General features: G+C 47.8%; 1 protein-coding gene across 1 annotated transcript in view; it reads right to left on the reverse strand.

The window, feature by feature from the left end:
* Positions 1 to 23,483, reverse strand: part of CCDC83 (coiled-coil domain containing 83) — a 186,756-nt gene extending 163,273 nt beyond the window's left edge. The window contains exons 1-2 of the mRNA XM_078656235.1: positions 23,419 to 23,483; positions 5,188 to 5,299 (exon numbers count right to left, since the gene is read on the reverse strand). Coding sequence (XP_078512361.1) covers positions 5,188 to 5,288 — 101 coding nt within the window. The 5' untranslated portion in view covers positions 5,289 to 5,299; positions 23,419 to 23,483. The remainder of the gene's footprint in view (positions 1 to 5,187; positions 5,300 to 23,418) is intronic.
* Between the last annotated feature and the right edge of the window lie 518 nt (positions 23,484 to 24,001).

The raw sequence follows: 24,001 nt of genomic DNA on the forward strand, positions 1-24,001 counted from the left end.
CCAGCAGTCCTTCTTCCAGCAGAGGTTCCTTCTTGATTGTAGAATCTTAGAATCTAATCTTCTGTAGTCAGGGGTCCTTCCCTTATACCCCTAAAAGTCTTTGAAGTCCTTTGAAGTCTCTTGTGCAAGGGGGCCCCGGGCCCGGTCTAAACCAGTTCTGGGGGTTGCGGAGCACTGGGTGTTTCTGGTTTTCTTCTTCCTGACAGCATCAGGGTCAGAGGTGACAGTTTGGCCGGCAGGAGGGGAAGCCAACATGGTGGTCAGGCAGGCACAGCCCGGCACTGTCAGGCGCTATCTTCTCCCGCCTCCCGGGCAGCAGATGTAGCCTTTCATCCACGGGTTGACTCCGACCCCCTCCCTCTGGGGGCTCTGCTGCCCCTGTCACCCTCAGACCAGACAGGCATTCCACAAACAGACCCAGGCACACAGAAAGGTTTTTAGACAAGAGAACAGCCACTTTCTAAAAGTGCTATTTCCCAACACAGGATTTAAAAACAACCTTCACTAAAAGATGTGTCATCAAATTCTGAGTTCAGGGATATCTTTCACTTATGTCCCATCTTGTTCCTATGAGGAGATAGGCTGGTATCCATTGGGACCAGCTTCCCCCATGTTATTCTATAGAGCAAGATATCCTTACAGCAGCGAGCGCACAAAATGGCTGCTGCCCACTACCAGAGCATGTGACCTGCACTAGTACATGCTCTACCTTATCCATACACTGCACCCTGCCCAGGGGGGTACCTTGAGCCTTCCATAGGGGTGACTGATGTGCACAGACAGGGAAGGGTTAGGTCCAGCCAGTGGGGACACTGGCCAGGGGGACATGGCAGTCACTGACTGCACGCAGGCCCTGCGCTGGCAGGCCTGAGTCACCTTTTTAGGGCTACGTATGTGGGTGGTTCAATCTGCGCTGCAGGACCACTAGTAGCATCTGTCATCACCAGCCCTGGCACATCCAGTGCACTTTACTAGGGACTTCATGGTGATACAAGTATGCCAATCGTGTGTATCCAATCGTAATACCAATTTGCATAGGGAGCACTTACACTCTGGCACTGATCAGCAGTGGAAGAGTGTCCAAAGCATCTAAACCAGCAAAAACGAAATCCAGCACAGCATCAAAAATACATGAGTCAGAGGCAAAAAGATGGGGGACAAACCACGCCAAAGGTGTCAGGTCTAACACATCCTCTATAAATGAGTGGTGGCTGTTGGTTAAGGACACGTAAGAGATGGAAAACGCCCTAGCCAAGGCAAGGGGTACCCGCTCTGTGATGAAGTTAAATGCAAAATGGGGGCTCTCGTTTTAAACATCTTTGTCTTTTGTATAATATTATTTGAGGTACAGATAGTTGTTATGTTCTGATGTTTATCTCTGCTATGTTATTTTGTTTGCTTTAAGTTATCAAAGTATGCTCTCCTGTTGTTATCTTTTGTTTATGTAATATTGTGTAAGGTTTGTGCCCCACTTGTTGAGAAGAAAAAAAAAAAAGAAAGTGACACATTACCCAGGCCCTGCAATAGTGGGACATTAGGTCTATACCATGAGGTTCTGTGCCTCTCCTCTGCCTAGCATCACCAAACAGAGCCTGACGCAACGTCTCTCCTCTGACCAAATATGCATTACTGTATCACCTACTCCTCAGTAACACATTCCAGACTGCCTCACATAGATGTGAAAGACAAGCGTTCTGGATCACTTGAAACCGGGATGAGCCTCCACAAATGAAAGGATGATGGATGCCTCTCTGATGGTGCCGCTACATGCAAAACCCGAGGGCGGGTCTCTGGGCTGAAAGCGGAGCTTGGAGTACGATGCGTTACAAGCCTCATGGAAGAAATGTAAGTTACAGTGCGGGGCGAAACAGAAAGAAGAGAAACAAATGAAAGACTCCGGATCTGACGGTGAATGAAAACTGATAAAAAGAACACACGAAGCTCAACAGGAAATGGCATGCTATAACCAATAGAAATGAAGGAAAAGTAAGTGGCAAACACATCAACCAATGAAAAGCAAGGGCAGGATATAAGTCCCTTTTAAGATTTATATTAACAATAGATTTCACAAGCACAGTGCAAGCCAAGCGCTGTGCAGGCAAAACCTAAACCGCCCCATGGGGCTCTGCTTGAGTTTCAGATTAAGTTGACACCTTATTGTGGTAAGTTGTATTTTTTCCGTACTTACTGAGGCTTGGACAGGCTCAGTGTATGCTGATAATGGGTTGGAGCTGAAAGGGCTCTGCAGTCTTCACTTGTGGCTACAGAAGATTATGCTGCTTGATATTTGTGGACTTTCTTTGAATAAGACAAGGCACACCTGTTAAAGGAGGTTCCTACCATCCTAGATGGGTGAAGGGGTGTCATCCCAACGCTTTTCTAAACATTGTCAAAGATGTACTTAAATAAAGACCTAGGACTGGGATCAAGTACTCAGCCTGCGTAGGGACAACTTTGAAGTGAAGACTACAGACTGGGCAAGCAGACCCAAAGCGTCTCCAAACCCAGCTTAAGATCCGGGGTTAGAGCACATAGTTCTTGTATAAAGATGGATTGCCTATATAAAGGCCACTCATTCATGAGGAAGGTACATATTACACATATGGGATTCAGTCAGACAGGCCACATCATCATCAAACAGGGATTGCACAGGCAGTAAGTCAGGGAGTTGGTGGTCCAAGACCGGATAGCAAGTCTAAAGCCTAACTGAGCATCCCCAAGGCCTTACAAGGCTTAGCTTTGCTATATAAAGAAACAAAATCTGATCTAATCATGAAGTTTGTAAGCCTAAACTGTATCAGTCATGAACTTTCTTTAAGTTTATCCCTATCCTGAGAGTTGGTTTCAGGCAGATCAAATTTCCCAGTTTACATTCCTTAATATCCAAGATGGCAGAAATTTCTGTTTGAAAGCAAGATCTCATTCTTTAATTTTCAATACCAGCATGACATAAAGGAGTACAATTATAAATGCAATTCATTGCATGCATACTAATAAGAGGATAACTTTATAAAGCAGATTATCAAATGGACACAATCTGGGATGTTGTGACAGAGCAGCAGTCAGATAACAAAGGCCTCTCCAAAAGGAATTTACAACAGCAGTAGCAGGTGGCAGGAACTGATAACGCTGGAGTGTGGCATGTGCTCACACCGAAAACAACATGAAGAGTTGGTAGAATGCAGCCAGCTATCACATCAGGCTCTAAACACAAAAGCAACACTAAAGTAATAATAACGTAAAATCGAAAACACTGTCCGTAAAGGGAACTAACTTGTGTCCCATTTAAAACAGTGAAATGCAGCACTCAAAGTGAAGTTAGCCAGTGGCTAAAGTAGGCTGAACCATTGCCTCATTATATATGTTGTAGTTGGCAAAAGCAAAATGTGAATGATACAAAAACAGACCAATGGATGATGAGCGCTGACTGAAAGCTTGTTTAAGAAAGTATATTACACCTATAATTTTAGTAAAATCAAAAGGTCTCGACTAACGCCAGACCTAAAAAAACTTCCATGGAGGGTATACACACAATTTCAGCAAAATCAAAAGGTCTTGGCTAACTCTAGACCTAATAAAAACTTCCAAACAGGGCAATCAAGGTGGCCTACCTCCTCGAAAAACTCATCTTTCATTAGAGTTGTGATAGTTGTGCAGAAGAGAGACAACATCGTTGATTACACTCAAGTCACTGAATGCCAGAATATTTTACTTAAAGTATCAATCAATCGGATATTTATAAAGCACAGCAAATCACCTGTGAGGGTCTCAAGGCACTGGAGTTGCTAACTGCTTCGTGGGGATATGTTTAATCAAACAGCCAGGCCTTGAGTCCTTTCCTGAATTGCCGGAGTGATGAGGTGGTCTTGAGGTGCAGGGGAAGGTCGGTCCAAGCTTTGGCCACCACGTGTGAGAGGAGCTTCCTCCGTTGTTGCTTCGGTGGATCTGGAGGGTGAGGTCTGCAAGGAAGAGAGAGGCAGATCGTATTTGTCTGGTCGGTTGGTGGAAGGTCACGCGTTTGTTAATGTTTGCTGGTCCTTTGCTTGTGCAGAGCTTTGTATGCGTGGGTCAGCATCTTGATGTGGCATCCCTTCTGAATCAGGAGCCAATATAGCTTGTTGAGGTGGGTTGTGATGTAGGTCTGTCTGCGGAGTTCGAGGATGAGTCTTGCTGCTGAATTTAGTATTGTCTGTAGTCTCTTCAGGAGGCGTGCAGTGATTCCTACATAGAGTGTCTTCCCGTACCCCAGCCTGCTGGTGAAGAGGGCCTGCGTGACGGTCCTTTTAGTGTTGACTGGGAGCCACCTGAAGATCTCGCGAAACATGCGTAGGGTGTGGAAGCAGGCAGAAGAGACTGAGTTTACCTGTGTCTTCATAGATAGCTTGATGTCTAAGATGATGCCGAGGTTGCGGGACTGGTCTGTCAGGGTGGCGGATGGGCTGAGTTCAGCAGGCCACCATGCGTCGTTACATGGCGTGGTGTTGTCCCAAAGATGAGGACTTCCATCTTTTCTATGTTGTGCTTGAGACAGTTGTCCTTCATCCAGTCGGTGACGTTCCTCATACATCTGTAGAAATTGGCTCTGGAGATGGAGGGGTCTTCTAACCATGAGAGGATGAGCTGGGTGTCAGCGGCGTAGGAGATGATCTTGAGTCTGTGCGATCTGACGGTGTTGGCCAGGGGGGTCCTGTAGGCGTTGAAGAGGGTGGGGCTGAAGGACAATCCTTGGGGGCCGTCACAGATGATCTTCTTAGGTTTCAAGGCGAATGGTGGCAGACAGATTCTCTAGGTTCTTCCGGTGAGTTCTTCCAGTGGGAGCTTCTTACTGTGGTTTGTGCTGGCTTTTATGTGGTCTGCTAGGGCATTCTTTGTTTTTTTTCAGGAGGTGGTGGTATTGGTTGGGTGCTGGCTTGAGGGAGGTATGGTCTCCTAACTCTTTGATGGTGCACCACTTCCTTTCTAGTTGCCAGCAGTTACATTTGGTGGATTTCAGCTTCACAGTTAACCAGCTGACTCTTCTGGCAAGTTCCTTGGATTTGGCTGGCTTAATGTAAGATAACATGCACAGTACAACATAGCCAACATAATACCACACAGTATACACAAAAGACCACAAAGTTAAAAACAGGCATATATTTTCCAAAGAAGCCAATCTTGTTTTGGAATTTAAATACATTTAAAACTTACTGAAATGCAAGTAGTGCTTCAGTAAAGGTCATTTTCTTTTCTTTCTTTCCTTCTTTCTCCTTCTTAGATTTTTTTCCTTTTTTACCTCCTTTCTTGCCCATTTTTCAATAGTCTGAAAAAATACAAATGTTCAATAACAATATGCTATTAGGTCTATAGAGAATACAAATTCAGGTCAAATTAATAGATGAAACAGGAGGATTAACAAAACAGTATGTTTACAAAAGATATTACAGAACATATTTCGTATTTATTTGTAATATGACAGTGACAGTATAAACAGCTCTGCACAATGGCAGAGGTAAAATACTAAAGGAAAGTATGTAATGGTTTATGGTAACTATTGCAATAATAAAAGAATCGGAAGACATAATATCTCATGCAATAAGCTCCAAATGTGGAGAAATATCTGACCACATAACAGATTCACTCCTTAACCTCCAAAAGAAGCAGAAGACACAACTCTTATAAGAATATCTCATCTGGCACTGCTGAAGATCCCCCTTGCTGCTCTTGTGCCCTGGACTGAAACTGATATTTTGCTGGTGACGAGACCCTTGGTCACCCCACTTTGGTCCTGTCTCTTGGGCATCTTCCTTGGTTAAAGGAAGGCTGCACCGAGGTGCTGGCATCAGGAAGCAATGGATTTATGGGAACTTGCAGTGGGCGGAAGACACTTTCTGAGTGTTAGAAATGGGGGTCTCTAGTTGGCAATGGTTTGCACCTTTGTCCAAATAGGGACCCTTGCTTCTATTCAGGATAAGGGGGATGTTAGACCTGCCAGCCCTTTGGGTGGTCCCTCCTAATTAATTTTTATTTCTTTTCCCTTTTAGCCTCTGTATTATTATTATTTTTTTTGAATGTCCACAACATCTGGTGTTGACCCTAGGACTCTGGGCGCCTTACTAGCACCTATTGATAGTGAGGTGCAGGTGCTCTTATAAAATGGAGATAGAGTCGGTACCCTCACAAAATGGTGGCCTGTAAACTGTTAAGATTTTACCTCAGAGCTTGGCCCATAGCTTAGTGTAGAGGAATCTAGAACCTTCTGGCCCCTTCTGGTGAACTGGACCTAGGGTATATAAGGTCAGAACCTGGGCGGCCATTTTGTTCAGCAAGGAGTCGGTGGGAGTTCAGGCTGTGGCGTCAGGGGGTTAGGACACTGAGAGGGTTGACTTCTTTAGAGGGTTGCTTCCTTATTGCTGTCACCCCCCTTTCTAAACCCTATCCAAATTTTGCTCCTGTTAAACGCTGCCAGAGTGTCCTCATAGAATAGGAGGATTTGACCCTTTCACTGGGTTGTCTCAGGTAACTGCTGGGGCTCGCGTCGAGCGGACAGAACTGTTTTATTGCCCCATCGGGAGGTAGAGCTGTCTGAGGACATTAGCAAACCCAGTGGGAGACGGTGAGAACCCGACACCCTCCCCCCGGTTCCTTCACGAACCCACTCCTGTCCTGGCCTGACCCCTCTTACCTGTGTCAGGAAGCACGGCATCGGGTCTAGAGGCGGCCCGGTGCTGTTGCCTATCGCTGAGGGGAATTGGTGAGGAGGCGGAAGTAAGCACAGAGGCGTCTGACTCTGGCGCACGCCCAGTAGAGTACCCGGGGGACGCGCAGAGGGGGCGGAGCGGCGGTGAAGTGTCTCTTCCTTCACGCAGGTCCGGAGAAGAACCTGACGACTGCCCTGAGGAGGGGGCGGCGTGGCAACACAGCCACTTCTTCCCCGTGCAGGCCCAGTGGAGCGCAGCTATTCGGGAAATCAACGTGTTTGCCTTGGTGGGTGGTCGAGTCAAATCGATGTCAGCTGCACCCAGTCACCAAAGCGTCCTCTTCACGCGCAGGTCCAGAGTGTGAAACGGCTTTGCCTGCGAGGGAGTAGACGCTGCATCAAAGAACCGACGGAGTAGCTTAATTAATTTCCAGAGTGTGAAACGGCTGAAACGGAGACTAAAAGCCCCATGGCCACAAGTAAGCAGGGATCTGGGGGCAGGTGCGGGACATAAACCCAGAGAAAACGATTCAGGCCTAGTGTACGGTCTGCTCTCTGGAACCTTAGTAAAAACTGTCGTATAGGCCAAGGGAGCCTGAACTGAGAGGACTACCACACTGGGACTAGAGAACTGCCAGTCCTAGAACTACTGCTGGCTCACCTCTAAAGTTAAACCAAAACCAGAACAATTCATATTACCAGTTCAATTGCATGTTACTGATGAAAATTAATGCCTGTTCTTATTTTACCAGGGGTGAATTATACGGACGCCTGCTATGTCCTCGCATAATCTAATGTTACTAGAAAAGAGATACATAAATGGTCTCCAGGCGGTGGTAATGTGCAATCTTGCTTCTTTAAATTGATGTAGAGTGTTTTTCCTGCTAAGGTTTGTTTGAATTACAAAAAGTACTGCCTGAAATTTAGAGCACTAAGTGAATTACTGAATTCATTCTCCCCTAGAGAACCAGGTTCTTGTACTAAATTTAATGTCGTATTCTTATTGATGCAGGTAATCAAATGTGGAAGTGCTTAATGTATTTAAACAATTCATGTCCGACGAAATAAGATAACTTGAGGAATTTTTATAAAGCATTCCATATTTTTACGGGCTCGGCGATGTCACCACGAAGTGGGGAGGAGCTGCGAGCCGTGTTGTAGCGAGTTTCTGGCTCATGCTGGATAAATTCTTTTTTGCTCGTGCATTTGCAGTGGTTAATTTTGTAATCTGAATGGTGATTGGTCCTCGCGGTGGTGTTTTTTTAGTAGTCTTGATGCGATAGGGCATATGTAATGTTCGTCCGTCATTTTCTGTGCGGTTTCGCGCACGGCAGACCATTAATTTTAATTAGGAGCTGTCAGGGTGCCCTTTTAATGCAATCCAGATGGTGGGAGCGCGTTCACCATTCTGCATTGCATGTATAGGGCGCGCGTTCGTCTGCAGCCTTTTTGTGGATGAAAAAGAGGCAGTATTTAAATACAGATTACCAAAGCTAGCAGCACAAAAGGTACGAATATCACATAATTGGAAGAAATTAATATAGCGAATATGTTGCAGGTCCTCTTACATTTGCTATTAAACAAAAACTTTGAAGGGACTTATGTTTGGGACAATATGCTGCCGATTTTTTTTAATGGATCCTTGCCTTAGTGGGAAAACAAAGCTTCGAATCTGTTTTCCCCGTGTCCATGAAGCATGAGGCCAGTGAAGAGGGCAGGAATGTGACACTACTCTGACAAGATGAGATAAGAAGTAATTAACAGAAAACAGATGTCCTCTTCACTTTTATGAGGCCAAGAGTGTTTGAGAGTAGGCTTCAGTGGCAGGCAGCAGCTGCTTGCAGACCCAAGAAGGATGATGAGACAGATCAGCCCTGCAGATTATATCAGCACAGATCAGGCTTCAGTGCCAGGCAGCGGCTGCTTGCAGACTCAAGAAGGATGAAGACACAGAGCAGCCCTGCATATTAGATCAGCACAGACCCAAGAAGGATGATGAGACAGATCAGCCCTGCAGATTAGATCAGCACAGATCAGGCTTCAGTTCCAGGCAGCGGCTGCTTGCAGACCCAAGAAGGATGAAGACACAGAGCAGCCCTGCATATTAGATCAGCACAGATCGGCAGTGCGGCGTGTGCCTGTCTGCCGTGAAGGGAACTAGGCTTCAGTGCCAGGCAGCGGCAGGTTGCAGACCCAAGAAGGATGAAGACACAGAGCAGCCCTGCAGATTAGATCAGCACAGATCGGCAGTGCCGCGTGTGCGTGTCTGCCGTGAAGGGAACTAGGCTTCAGTGCCAGGCCGCGGCTGCTTGCAGACCCAAGAAGGATGAAGACACAGAGCAGCCCTGCAGATTAGATCAGCAAAGATCAGGCTTCAGTGCCAGGCAGCGGCTGCTTGCAGACCCAAGAAGGATGAAGACACAGAGCAGCCCTGCATATTAGATCAGCAACGATCGGCAGTGCGGCGTGTGCGTGTCTGCCGTGCTGCTGTGAAGGGAACTAGGCTTCAGTGGCAGGTAGCGGCTGCCTGCAGACCCAAGAAGGATGATGAGACAGAGCAGCCCTGCAGATTAGATCAGCACAGATCAGGCTTCAGTGCCAGGCAGCAGCTGATTGCAGACCCAAGAAGGATGAAGACACAGAGCAGCCCTGCAGATTAGATCAGCACAGATCGGCAGTGCCGCGTGTGCGTGTCTGCCATGAAGGGAACTAGGCTTCAGTGCCAGGCAGCGGCTGCTTGCAGACCCAAGAAGGATGAAGACACAGAGCAGCCCTGCATATTAGATCAGCACAGATCGGCAGTGCGGCGTGTGCGTTGTGTAGTGCTGCTGTGAAGGGAACTAGGCTTCAGTGGCAGGCAGCGGCTGCTTGCAGACCCAAGAAGGATGATGAGACACAGCAGCCCTGCATATTAGATCAGCACAGATCAGGCTTCAGTGCCAGGCAGCGGCTAGTTGCAGACCCAAGAAGAATGAAGACACAGAGCAGCCCTGCATATTAGATCAGCACAGATCAGGTTTCAGTGCCAGGCAGCGGCTGCTTGCAGACCCAAGAAGGATGAAGACACAGAGCAGCCCTGCATATTAGATCAGCACAGATCGGCAGTGCGGCGTGTGCGTGTCTGCCGTGGTGCTGTGAAGGGAACTAGGCTTCAGTGGCAGGCAGCGGCTGCCTGCAGACCCAAGAAGGATGATGAGACAGAGCAGCCCTGCAGATTAGATCAGCACAGATCAGGCTTCAGAGCCAGGCAGCGGCTAGTTGCAGACCCAAGAAGGATGAAGACACAGACCAGCCCTGCATATTAGATCAGCACAGATCAGGTTTCAGTGCCAGGCAGCGGCTGCTTGCAGACCCAAGAAGGATGAAGACACAGAGCAGTCCTGCATATTAGATCAGCACAGATCAGGCTTCAGTGCCAGGCAGCGGCAGGTTGCAGACCCAAGAAGGATGAAGACACAGAGCAGCCCTGCAGATTAGATCAGCACAGATCGGCAGTGCCGCGTGTGCGTGTCTGCCGTGAAGGGGACTAGGCTTCAGTGCCAGGCAGCGGCTGCTTGCAGACCCAAGAAGGATGAAGACACAGAGCAGCCCTGCATATTAGATCAGCACAGACCCAAGAAGGATGATGAGACAGATCAGCCCTGCAGATTAGATCAGCACAGATCAGGCTTCAGTGCCAGGCAGCGGCTGCTTGCAGACCCAAGAAGGATGAAGACACAGAGCAGCCCTGCATATTAGATCAGCACAGATCGGCAGTGCGGCGTGTTCGTGTCTGCCGTGATGCTGTGAAGGGAACTAGGCTTCAGTGGCAGGTAGCGGCTGCCTGCAGACCCAAGAAGGATGATGAGACAGAGCAGCCCTGCAGATTAGATCAGCACAGATCAGGCTTCAGTGCCAGGCAGCGGCTGCTTGCAGACCCAAGAAGGATGAAGACACAGAGCAGCCCTGCAGATTAGATCAGCACAGATCGGCAGTGCGGCGTGTGCGTGTCTGCCATGCTGCTGTGAAGGGAACTAGGCTTCAGTGGCAGGTAGCGGCTGCCTGCAGACCCAAGAAGGATGATGAGACAGAGCAGCCCTGCATATTAGATCAGCACAGATCGGCAGTGCAGCGTGTGCGTGTCTGCCGTGAGTGCAGAGTGGCAGTGAGTGCAGAGTGACAGTGAGTGCAGAGTGACAGTGAGTGCAGAGTGACAGTGAGTGCAGAGTGACAGTGACTGCAGAGTGACAGTAGAGTGCAGAGTGACATTAGAGTGACCCTTATTGCAGAGTGACACTCATTGCAGAGTGACACTGATTGCAGAGTGACACTTATTGCAGAGTGACAGTGATTGCAGAGTAACAGTGAATGCAGAGTAACAGTGACTGCAGTTTGTGAGTGTGCAGGTTGCACAGTGTGTAAGTGTGCAGGATGCACAGTGTGTAAGTGTGCAGGGTTCACATTGTGTGAGTGTGCAAGATGAGTGTGCAGGATGAACAGTGTGTAACTGTGCAGGGTGAACAGTGTGAGTGTTCAGTGTGAGCAGTGTGTGAATGTGTAGGGGCAGTGTGTGAGTGTGCAGGAAACAAACACTCAAACTAAGTCCACCACACACATACATAACACCACACACATAAGACCACACACACCATAGAGCGGTACAAAAGGGGGTGGTGATGGACGGAGCATCTGAATCAATCAAACACTCACACCCAGTCAGAAGATCTGGGTTTAATCCATCACCGTTCTTTAGCCCACTCTGCCACCCCAGTTCAGACATGGCTATATGCAAATCAGTCTGACCCTGTCACACCATACACACACATACACCACACACACATACCACACACACACACACACACACCACACACACACCATATACACACCACACACACATACACGACACACACATACCACACACACACACCACACACACACCACTCTCTCACCACCACACACTCATCACCAGTCACCACAACACACTCACTACCACAGACTCACCCCCAGACTCACCCCCACAGACTCACCCCCACAGACTCACCACTACAAACACAAACACACACACAAACACACACACACAACAACATAACACCAGCCATCAGTGCACCCTTTCACCAGGGCCAAACACCACCAGCCATCAATGCACTTTTTCACCAAGCACAAACACCATCAGGCGTACAACACCAGGCAGCCGTCAGTGCATTCTTTTACAAGGCGCACTCACCAGCAACCGTCAGTGCACTCTTTCACCAAACACACACACCATCAGCCATCTGTGCACTGTTTTACTAAGTACACATCCACCAGCCGTCAGTGCACCCTTCCACTAGGCACACACACCTCCAGGCGCCAGTGCACTTTTCCACCAAACACACACACCACCAGCCATCAGTGCACGCATCAATTGTTAACGCATCCACAATTAACTTTTGTAGCAATCGCAGTATGGTACACTTTACTTTTAAATATATTCATCTAAAGCGCAGCATGACACCATTGGTAAAATTACAATCCAACTCACATAATACCACTACACACCACATGCACACACTCCATCACACATGGCAAAAAGACATTGCCATTTACAATGCCATTAGCTCAAAATCAAATAAATCCGAGCCTGATTGCATTTCTAATGCTTGTTCTAATCTGGTGTAGTGTCATTTTTAGTGGATGGGCGCTGGGTTGCTGTGGAGAGTGTGACGCAAACACAACACAAATGTCTTTGAGAATAGTCCTTACCACTTGTGCCAGGCTACCCTAGGTGGACCGGTGACCCCGAGTCCAACATATTGGTGTTCAGCGGTGGGATTAGGGCTTGTGCTTGCGTCCACTTGACAGCGGCTCAGTGTGCACCACGTATTCTACACCTGGAGTTTTCTCCTAATGGACTCCCTCATTGGACGTTTTTGTTTTTTCCAAATTCCTTTCTGGTGGTGGGTTGAGGTAGCCCTATTTGACGCCTCTTTCTTGTATACTCCCAGTAGTGTCTGAGGTCCCACCTGGTAAAATGGAGTTTGAGTTGGATGAGTTGGAGACCTACACAGCGGCCCAACTTAGGGAATTTTGCCAGGAAAAGGGGGTGTTCTTCAAGCGGGGTGCGAAGAAAGTGGAACTCCAAACCAGCTTGAGAGCATGGATGGCAGCTCACCCAGATGGGAAAAAGGAGGAGGAAGAGGAGGATCGTGATACTGTCATAGAGGCAGAAATGCTGTACCAAACCGAAGGGGGGAATCTGTTACCCGGTCCTAGGACACCTTCGAGGGAGGGCAGTAGTGTATCTGGAAGGAGCCTGACTGCAGCGGAGTTAGCTGACAGGAGGGAGGAAAGACAATTAAAATGGGAGTTAGCTAGGTTGGAAAAGGAGAGGGAGGAGACGAGGCTCGCTCATGAGCTCAGCTTAAAGGAGTTAGACCTCAAAGCCTACAGGTAGGAACCTCCAGTAATCCTATTGGTGACAGCGTACTTAAACAACCAGGGATCCTAGACCCTATTTGCCCAAAGACGTAGTCACCAGTTTTAGTGTGGGAGACGACATTGCCAAATGGCTGGCTGCCTATGAGGTCTCCGTAAGAGCCCATAGGATCTCAGAGAGTCATTGGGGGGGTGGTCTGTACCGGTATATGCCTCCGGGAGGGAGGGATGCGCTTATAGCCTTTGAGCAGGAGGAACAGACCAATTACCCCACCATGAAAGTGGCATTGATCAGGAAGTTTGGGCTGACCCCTGAGAAATACAGGCAGAAATTCCGGAACAGCCACAAACTGGCTACACAAAACTGGGTAGATTTTTTGGACTATGCCAGGAGGGTTGGGTGCAAGGCAGTGAGGTGACTGACTACGAGGGGTTGTACGATTTGTTCTTAAAGGAGCACCTCCTCGAGAAATGTTTTCCGGAGCTGCGTCAACACCTGGTGGACAGCAAGCTGACTAGCCCTAGGAAGCTTGTGGAGGAGGCGGACATCTGGGCTAGTACCCAGGTGTCTTCAAAAGGGGCTGGAGGGGATTCCCAAAGGACTGGTCAGGGCACTCCCCAGAAGAAAGAGGGGGGACACAAAAAGAGGGAGTTCTCGAAAGGCCCCCAAAACAGTTTCCAAGGAAAGGGATCAGGTTTCACTCCTAGGGTTAACCCACAAAAGACCCCCCATCCTGACCATAGTCAGCAGCCAAGGGTTGTCCGCTGTTTTGAATGTGGTGGGGTTGGGCACTATAAAGGTGATCCCAAGTTCCCCAAGAGACCACCCCCTCCCACTGGAGGAAAAACACCGGGAGTGGCTAGTGTAGTGCTCGGGGAGGAATTGCCCTTAGATAAGGGAGGGCAGTGGGCGGGAATAACCTTAGTGTCCCTGGGAGACAGTGAGATGGTTCCTAAGATCCAGGTGCCCCCAAATACGCTAAGTATGGGCAGTGGGTCACCATCAACGGCCAGAGAGGGGAGGCTCTGTGGGACACAGGTGCCAGTATGACTATGGTAAGGAGTCAGCTGGTGTCCCCAGAGCACGTAATCCCAAACGAACTCCGCCCCGTCGCGATGGCTGACGGCAGACTAGGTCACTATCCTGTGGCTGAAGTTCCCTTTGAGTGGGGAGGGGTCGCAGGTCTCCTTCGAGTTGCGGTGAGCCCTGCCGTGCCAGTCGATTGTCTGTTGGGGAATGACTTGGAGCACAATGCTTGGAGGGAGGTGGAATTCCGGACTCATTCGGAGATGCTGGGTACACCTGATTGGACCTGTGCAAGCACACGGTCCGCGACTGCCCAGAGGGGGAGTTCGCAAGAGCTAGAGCCTGGAACAAAGGCACAGCCGGCTGCCAAAAAGGGGAAAATCCGGGGACAGGAGAAACCTGCCTCGACATCCACACCCCGTGAGATGGATGGGACACCTGAGGTGTTGAGCCCGGAGTCCACGGAGTGGGATTCTGTCTCCATGGAGGACCTACCTATCCCTGCAGAATGGCATGTGGAGGGAGGACCTACCAGACAGGAGTTTGGTCAGGGGCAGAAGGGGTGCCCTACCCTTGAGGGTCTGAGGCGACAGGTCGAAGCCCAGGCAGCAGGTAACATTGCAGGGAACTTCCACATTTACTGGGAGGATGGTCTTCTCTACAGTGAACCCAAGGCTCCGGTGCATGGTTCGTCACGGGCCTTGGTAGTACCCCAACATTACCGAGCCTTTCTTTTAGAGTTGGCTCACGAGATACCCATGGCAGGACACTTGGGTCAGGACAACACTTTTGCCCGGCTTGTCCCTCATTTCTAGTGGCCTCAGATGATGATTGCGTCTGACACGTTCTGTAGGACGTGTGTGTCTTGCCAAGCTAGTGGGAAAACAGGGGTTAAGCTGAAGGCTCCCCTGGAACCACTATCGTCGTTAGCACCCCCTTTGAAAGGGTGGGCATCGACATTGTTGGGCCATTGGATCCACCCACTTCAGCCGGTCACAGGTTTATCCTGGTTCTGGTGGATCACGCCACCCGGTACCCAGAGGCAATTCCTTTGAGGACCGTTACTGCACCTGCGGTGGCTCGGGCCCTGATGGGGATTTTTACCCGAGTGGGTTTCCCCAAGGAAGTTGTGTCCGACAGGGGGGGCAACTTTATGTCAGCCTACATGCGGGCTATGTGGAAGGAATGTGGAGTTACTTACGGATTCTCCACTCCTTACCACCCCCAGACCAATGGTCTGGTGGAAAGGTTCAACAAAACCTTGAAAGGCATGATCAGAAGTCTGCCTGAGAACCTGCGGAGGAAATGGGACGTCCTCCTACCCTGTCTGTTGTTCTCATACCGGGAAGTGCCACAGAAAGGAGTGGGCTTCAGCCCCATTGAACTTCTGTATGGGCACCCTATCAGAGGACCTCTCAGTCTGGTGAAAGATGGATGGGAAAAGACTCCCAGGAAGCTTCCCCAGGATGTGGTGAGCTACATGTTGGCCTTCCGTAGCCAAATGGCTAAGTTGTGGAAGCAAACTTCAGACAACCTGGAAGCCAGCCAGGCAGTTATGAAAGAGTGGTATGACCACAATGCTCACCCTGTGGAGTTGGAGCCTGGCCAGAAAGTGTGGGTCATGGAGCCTGGAGAGCTTAGTGCCCTCCAGGATCGCTGGACAGGCCCCTTTGAGGTGATTGAGATGAAGGGCAAGGTCACTTACTTAGTAGATCTTAAGACCCACAGGCAGCCCCATCGGGTGCTCCATGTCAACCGCCTCAAACCCCACCATGAGAGGCCCGAGGTCATCTTGATGATGGTGACTTATGGAGCAGAGGAAGAGGAAAGTGAGCCTCTCCCTGATCTATTTTCATCCCAAGAGAAGGATGGGTCGGTGGAAGGGGTGATCCTCTCACCATCCCTAACTCCTGAACAGCGGAGAGACTGCAGACAAGTCCTGGAGCAGTATTCCTCGCTGTTTTCCCTTATCCCGGGAAGGACCCACCTGTGCACCCATGATGTGGACACAGGGGACAGCCCACCTGTGAAGTCCAATACCTACCGGCTGTCAGATACGGTGAAGGCCAGTATTAAGAGTGAAGTCACTAAGGTGCTGGAGCTAGGAGTGATTGAACCTTCAAGCAGTCCCTGGTCCAGTCCGGTGGTTCTGGTACCAAAAGCTGCCCTGCCGGGTACCACTCCAGAACTCAGGTTCTGCGTGGACTACAGGGGACTGAATTCAGTGACAAAGACTGATGCTCATCCAATCCCTAGGGCGGATGAGCTCATTGACCGGCTGGGAGCTGCCCAATATTTGAATACTTTTGACCTCACCTCAGGGTACTGGCAGATCTCCCTTACAGATGGAGCAAGGGAAAGGTCAGCCTTCTCCACTCCTGAGGGCCACTATCAGTTCTGCGTGATGCCTTTTGGGCTCAAGAACGCCCCTGCCACGTTTCAGCGACTGGTGAACCAGGTCCTCTCCGGAATGGAGGCCTTCTCTGCTGCTTATCTAGATGACATCGCAGTCTTCAGCAGCAGCTGGGAGGACCACTTGTGTCACTTACAGGCTGTTGTCCAAGCCCTGAAACAGGCTGGCTTGACGAGCAAGGCCAGCAAATGCCAGATTGGGCAGGGGCCGGTAGTGTACCTTGGCCACTTAGTGGGCAGGAAAACGGTGCAGCCCTCCAGGCTAAGATTGAGACTATCATGGCTTGGGAGCCCCCCAAGACCCAAACCGAGGTCCGAGCTTTCCTGGGACTAACCGGATACTACAGTCGCTTTGTCAAGGGCTATGGCACAATTGTGGCACCCTTGACCAAGCTCACCTCCAAGAAACAACCTCGACGGGTAGTCTGGACGGAGGCTTGTCAACGAGCCTTTGACACCCTAAAGCAAGCAATGTGTGCGGCTCCGGTCTTAAAGGCCCCTGATTTTTCCAAGGAATTTATTGTCCAAACGGATGCATCAGAGCATGGCATTGGGGCAGTGTTATTGCAACTCAATGAAGAGGGACTGGACCAACCTGTTGTTTTCCTATCAAGGAGACTGCTCACCCGGGAACAGAAGTGGAGTGCGATTGAGCGGGAAGCCTTTGCGGTGGTATGGGCTCTGAAGAAGCTGCGGCCATACTTGTTTGGCTCGCACTTCCTGGTACAGATTGACCACGTTGGCTGATGCAAATGAAGGGCGAGAATCCCAAGCTGTTGAGATGGTCCATCTCCCTACAGGTAATGGACTTCAGAGTGGAACATCGGCCTGGAAGCACGGCATCGGGTCTAGAGGCGGCCCGGTGCTGTTGCCTATCGCTGAGGGGAATTGGTGAAGAGGCGGAAGTAAGCACGGAGGCGTCTGACTCCGGCGCAGGCCCAGTAGAGGACCCGGGGGACGCGCAGAGGGGGCGGAGCGGCGGTGAAGTGTCTCTTCCTTCCCGCAGGTCCAGAGAAGAACCTGACGGCTGCCCTGAGGAGGGGGCGACGCGGCAACACAGCCACTTCTTCCCCGCGCAGGCCCAGTGGAGCGCAGCTATTCGGGAAATCAACGTGTTTGCCTTGGTGGGTGGTCGAGTCAAATCGATGTCAGCTGCACCCAGTCACCAAAGCGTCCTCTTCCCGCGCAGGCCCAGAGTGTGAAACGGCTTTGCCTGCGAGGGAGTAGACGCTGCATCAAAGAACCGACGGAGTAGCTTAATTAATTTCCAGAGTGTGAAACGGCTGAAACGGAGACTAAAATCCCCACAGCCACAAGTAAGCAGGGATCTGGGGGCTGGTGCGGGACATAAACCCAGAGGAAACGATTCAGGGCCTAGTGGACGGTCTGCTCTCTGGAACCTTAGTAAAAACTGTCGTATAGGCCAAGGGAGCCTGAACTGATAGGACTACCATACTGGGACTAGAGAACTGCCAGTCCTAGAACTACTGCCGGCTCACCTTTAAAGTTAAACCAAAGCCAGAACAATTCATATTACCAGTTCAATTGCATGTTACTGATGAAAATTGATGCCTGTTCTTATTTTACCAGGGGTGAATTATAAGGACGCCTGCTATGTCCTCGCATAATCTAATGTTACTAGAAAAGAGATACATAAATGGTCTCCAGGGAGTGGTAATGTGCAATCTTGCTTCTTTAAATTGATGTAGAGTGTTTTTCCTGCTAAGGTTTGTTTGAATCACAAAAAGTACTGCCTGAAATTTAGAGCACTAAGTGAATTACTGAATTCATTCTCCCCTAGAGAACCAGGTTCTTGTACTAAATGTAATATCGTATTATTATTGATGCAGGTAATCAAATGTGGAAGTCCTTAATGTATTAAACAATTCATGTCCGACGAAATAAGATAACTTGAGGAATTTTTATAAAGCATTCCATATTTTTCTAATCTGGTGTAGTGTCATTTGTGAACATATACAGTAATACAGTGAAAACACTACAAATAGACACCACACTAGTTTAGAAAAATAAGTAATCTTTATCTAAACAAGACCAAACGGTAAAAATCCACAATACAGTATCAAAAATAAGGTTCTTAAATGGTATAAATAGTTCAGTTCAATGCAAGTTATAAATGCGACACTTTTCCAACAAAGTACCTTAGATGCGTCACGCATAACAAACAAAAGGGTTGCAGGGAAGCTGATGCGTCAGTTCCTTGCTTCGGGGGAGGCGATGCGTCTGTTCATTACTGCAACGCAGGGGAGGCGATTCATCTGTTCCTTAGCTGAGAGGAGGGGATGCGTCTATTTCTTACTGCGTTCCGGTTACGATGCGACAAGATGGCACCTTGATGCATGGCGATGATCTGGTGCAATGCGAGAAAAAGGCGGCTCGATGCAATGCGACGATCAGGTGATGCGACGGTTTTCTCGATGATGCGTCGGTACCCGGTGAAATGTGGCACGCCTTCTCCGTGACTTGGCGATGCGTCCGGACCAGATGCGGATGCGGCACGCGTCTTCTCTGTAACTCGGCGATGCGTAGGGAATCGGTGCAGATGCAACACGCTTCTTCCTCGTTGCATCGATCTTCCAGCTCCCTACAGCACAGTCTCTAGAGGTCCTAAACAGCAGCAGGCACTTCTTTGCAGGCTGGAATTCCCAGCAAGGAAATTCAGGGGAGCTGGTGGTGAAGTCTTTGTGTCCCTGAGACTTCAGACAGAAGGCAATCTCAGTTTCAAGCCCTTGGAGATCTTCCTCAAGATCACAAAGCAAACAGCAAAGTCATTTTTTCCTTTCCTTGGCAACAAGTAACCACAGCAGGCCAATCCCAAACAGCAAACAGCACAGGGGCAGTAATCTTCCTTCAGCTTCTCCAGTTCTTCTCATTGGCAAAGGTTCCTCTTGACTTCCCAGAAGTGATCTGAAGTTCTGGGGTCTGGGTCCCCCTTTTTATACACATAACTCCTTTGTCTTTGAAGGCAGAGAGTGTCTGTACCCAGCCAAAACCAGTTCCGTCCTCTCTGGTGCAGCTTCCTGGCAGGATGTGGAGACAGCATTGTTGAAAGCAGACCTGGCCCAGGCAGGTGAAAGGAAATCTCCTCCCCCTACTCTAAATTCAACCCAGGTCCCATTCAGCCCAGCCCTGACTCATCAGACTGCCGCCGCCGCAGCCCTCCTCCAGCACATGTCATTCAAAAGCCAGATATGCAAATACACAAACCTAGAAGAGGCACACTGGATGGTTAGGCACGAAAATACCTATTTTCTAAAAGTGGCATTTTCAAACACAGAATGTAAAAGTCACCCACACTGAAAAATGCACTTTAACATTCTGAGTTCATGCATACTAATTTTTATTTTCCGATCTTGTTCCCAGGGTAGGGTATGTTTATAAGATGTTATAAGCAAAATGCCCATTCTGGCCTATGGGAACAGATAGCCTTGCAATAGTGAAAAACAAAATTGGCAGTATTTCACTCTCAGGACATGCCACACACATCAGGGCATGTCCTACCTTTCACATACAATGCAACCCTGCCCACAGGGGTACCTTGGGCCTACCTTATGGTAGGCCCAAGAGAGCTGACGACAACCGAGAGTGTAGGTACCAGGCGGGGAGTCTCGTGTGTTCGAACCTGACACCGCGTGAAGGTTTCCCGCGTCGTCAGATTCCAAAGAGAAAATATCTCCCTCTCGCAATGTTTTTTCGCTCCTGTGAAATTCAGTGAGCTGTCACGGGCATCAACCGTGAGTTATTCTAATTTTTCACATCTAGTGCCTCACGGGAGGGTGCGACTTAGCGCTCGCACACCACCGGAGGCCTGTCTTTCAAATTATACTAGGTCTTGATGAATGCTGAGCGAAATTGCATATGTAGCAGCAGAAACATGTTGACCGTTTATTTTCACTAAAGGACACAGGTTTCCTAAATTAGAACCTAGTTGGTCCGTCTACACTGTTTTTATTCAATACGGGTTGACCTTTATTAAAAGTTTTTATAGGCATCAACCTTGTATTTTTTAATGAGCACTCACAGTTATTTTCACATTTTAGTTAGAGCACTGTTGCACTCAATACTATCCTGCTCCGCTGTAACTCAGGCGTTGTAGCACGCTGGGGAGGCATTCGGCCACCCCAGCGGGGACCCAATGATGAAGCATGTCACCAACTAGTGGTGAGTGAGGGTCCTTTTATAAAGAAAGAGACTTTTCTCTACTCTTTATAGGCACAACTGGACATAGGCTGCTTCCAGTGACCGGTTCTCCTTTATTGGATTCACCTTTTGGTTTATGGGGGCTACTATTAACCAAACAAACTAAAGCTAATTTTTGTCACTTTATTGTTCTCACTGAGTCACTCCTTAGTTGTTTTTGAAGTATTGTTCGGGGTACAGGAGTGCCTACTCTTGCCCTTTCTCTCCTGTTGATTCTCAGATTGGAGTAAATTTGTTCAATAGTTTTCAAGAAATTAGCTTTAGAAAAGGACTCACTCGGGTTAGGCATGAAGCGTTAAAATTTTATTTTAATAAAAAGATAGAGTACACTTTAGCAGTTAATGATATTCGCAGATTCAGGATTTCAAAGAATACTCATATTCTGTTGGCGAAGGGAACTTTTTCTCCCATCGGTAAAGGTTCTGCAGATCTAAAATGAACTGATAAAGTTCCACAACATTGAAAGGAAATGTGGTTTCAATTACAGGACTAAGGGAATAAAAAATTAAAGGACACATAAGGAGACATGGTATGTACACCTGATCCCTAACGTGGCAGACAAAAAAATATATTTTCATGTGGGATGCGGGTATGTAAGTTTAATGCACATGTATCTTATTATGAAGCTGTTTTCTAAGTAATTTTCCATCCGTTAAAACGTTATAATTGGACATCATTGTATCAAAGATATCAGTGCTAAAGTAAATATTCTGATCAATCAGAATTATCACAATCAATGTTAAGAATGTTATTCACATCAGCTTATGTGCAGTGCATCTCAAGCCAAAGTTTCTTAAGTACTACGGGTGTGATTTGCAAACAGAAATTGGAAGGCTGCATGCTTACGTCATTGCATGGCTGTAAATTTCCAAATTAGAAGAATTCATCAAGATTTCCTAGAATGCTCCTGGAAACATGACAGTCACAGGTTTTAGGGAATATTTAAGGAAAACCTTTGTGCACTCACACTTGGGTTTATGCAAAGGGCGTTTTGCATACGTAATTGTACGTACACTACAACAGTGCATGCGAAAATGAATTTTGCGCATCCACCCTTTTCTGGGGGGTTTTCGACCTCAGAAAATAGTTACCATTTTGAGAAACAATTCCTCAACACCTCCCTCAGCATTTTAGTGATGTCCTGAGCCTAACCCCACCCTGGAAAGGGATTAACTCATGTTATGTTATGTTATGTTACTTAATTTCTTTTATAGCGCACGGCAACTCCAGAGGAGCATCCCGGCGCTTTGGCAAAGAAAGGAACAACATGAAAAGCAACCACACAACAGAAAAAGAGATAAAAAGGACTAATTCCTAAAAAGCCATGTCTTCAAGTCCTTTCTAAAAGCAAGAAGACAGGGGGCCGATCTCAGGGACAGTGGTAATTCATGTCCTTGGCAGCCAGAACTCCCTGAGTATTTGCATCTCTTTCCAGGTTGGGAGTTGTACAGAAACAGGTTTGTGAATATCAGCAACCTCCAGAGCGTGTTCGTGTCCCCAAACATTCCGGGTCACCCCAGCATGGAGCACCCACTCCTCATGCCTGAAATTGGAATAAGCCCTGCTTACTATTGCACCATCATTGAGTTATGTTGCACGTGGCAATTGGGACTCAAAATTCACATTTTGTGATGTTATTGCACCACTAAATCAAACTATTTGCATATGTAAGTTAAAGTTACATTAAAAGTTACAGGCTCGGTTGACTTGTAAAACAGACCCTATCTGTTATCAACTATTTCTAATGTAATATTATTATTTTTTTTTTTTGCAATGCATTTTGGTTGTCTTGAGCTATTTGTAAGTCCTTGGGGCATATTACCAACAACTAGCGATAATTTTTGTCTCTAACTTGTTTAGAGACAAAAATTATCGCCGCACATCGGCGATTTTTATCGCAGATAAACCTTGCTATTAGCAAGGTTTATCGCAAATGCGATAAAAAACGGCCGCAATGCATGAATATCGCTGAAAAGTCCGCGATATTCATGCATTATCGAGCAAATGCTCTTAGCCATGTTATCCACCTCCCATTGGATAACATGGTGAAGAACTGCTCAGGGCAGGTGTTAGCTTTTGGAGATATTCGCGCTTAGCGCGAATATCTCCAAAAGTTGGTAATAGGAGATAGCGATGTTAGCGACTGTTTCCAGTCGCTAACATCTTGGCACGCCCACTTTGCATGTCATTAGTGATAAATATCACTGACATGCAAAGCGGGGCCCAAGATGGTCGCTATCTCCTATTAGCTGTAACTAACTGGTGTTAGCGACAGCTTGGTAATAGGGAGATAATGTTATCTCCGCTTTCTTGGCTTTGAAAGCCAAAAAAGCGGAGATAAACCCCCTTGATAATATGCCCCCTTGTTCTTTCATGAGTTGTCTTCACGTTATAAATATTATATAACCCTTCGCACCTTCGCACACAGGGACTGGGATATCGACCTCTGAGAGCAATGCACGTTCCCCGCCCCTTTTTATTTGTCCTCCACACTTTCCTGAACTTTTCTAGCACTTGAAACAGCAGCATGTGTAACGCTTTACGAATTAGCAATCATTCAATTAACTCACTGACCTCAGACCCTTTGCACTTTCTCAATTTAACGCGACGACGGCAAACGCGGATTTACCTGCTTTCAGTTAGGATCTCTATATTAACTATTTTAAGGATGTAAAGTAAAGACTGTACCTACCTTCTGTTACTGTTTCTTCAGGTTTTGCCTTCTTGGTGTCTGATTTGCCAGGACAATGTTTGTCTGAACATTCTTTAGTCTCCAGGGCAACGACGCACGGCATCGACTCAATCTTAGTGCAGCAAAGATTCTTATAAGTGCTATTGCCGCCATCTTCTGGTAGTCTGCCGAACTGCGCTGGAATAGTAAAAACGAAATTTGCTCCTCTTTTATTTATCGCGAAAGCATCCCAAAAACCAAATGAGCCTTAAAAATTAGTGTTAATCAATCAAGATCGTTTTTATAACCATATTTGAAGCCATAGAAATGTGTCCCTGAAGAATTTTGTCATTTGAGTTATTTATTAACCTTGTGTCGTTTATTTCTCCAGCAATAAAAAGAACGAATGTTGTGGTTATTCCACAGTTTTGGTAAAACTCACCCAGTTATTCATTGATAGAAGTAAAGCAATTTGACACCATAGTGGAATTTAACTCCGAACACACTTGAGCTTTATTTGAACTGAACTTCTTCATTGCTTATTCTATAAATGGATTTTTATTTTGTGATAGTGAAATGTTCTTGTAAAACGTTTATGTTCACA

The sequence above is a fragment of the Lissotriton helveticus genome, chromosome 8 (assembly GCF_964261635.1).
Source record: "Lissotriton helveticus chromosome 8, aLisHel1.1, whole genome shotgun sequence".
Lineage (NCBI taxonomy): Eukaryota > Metazoa > Chordata > Amphibia > Caudata > Salamandridae > Lissotriton > Lissotriton helveticus.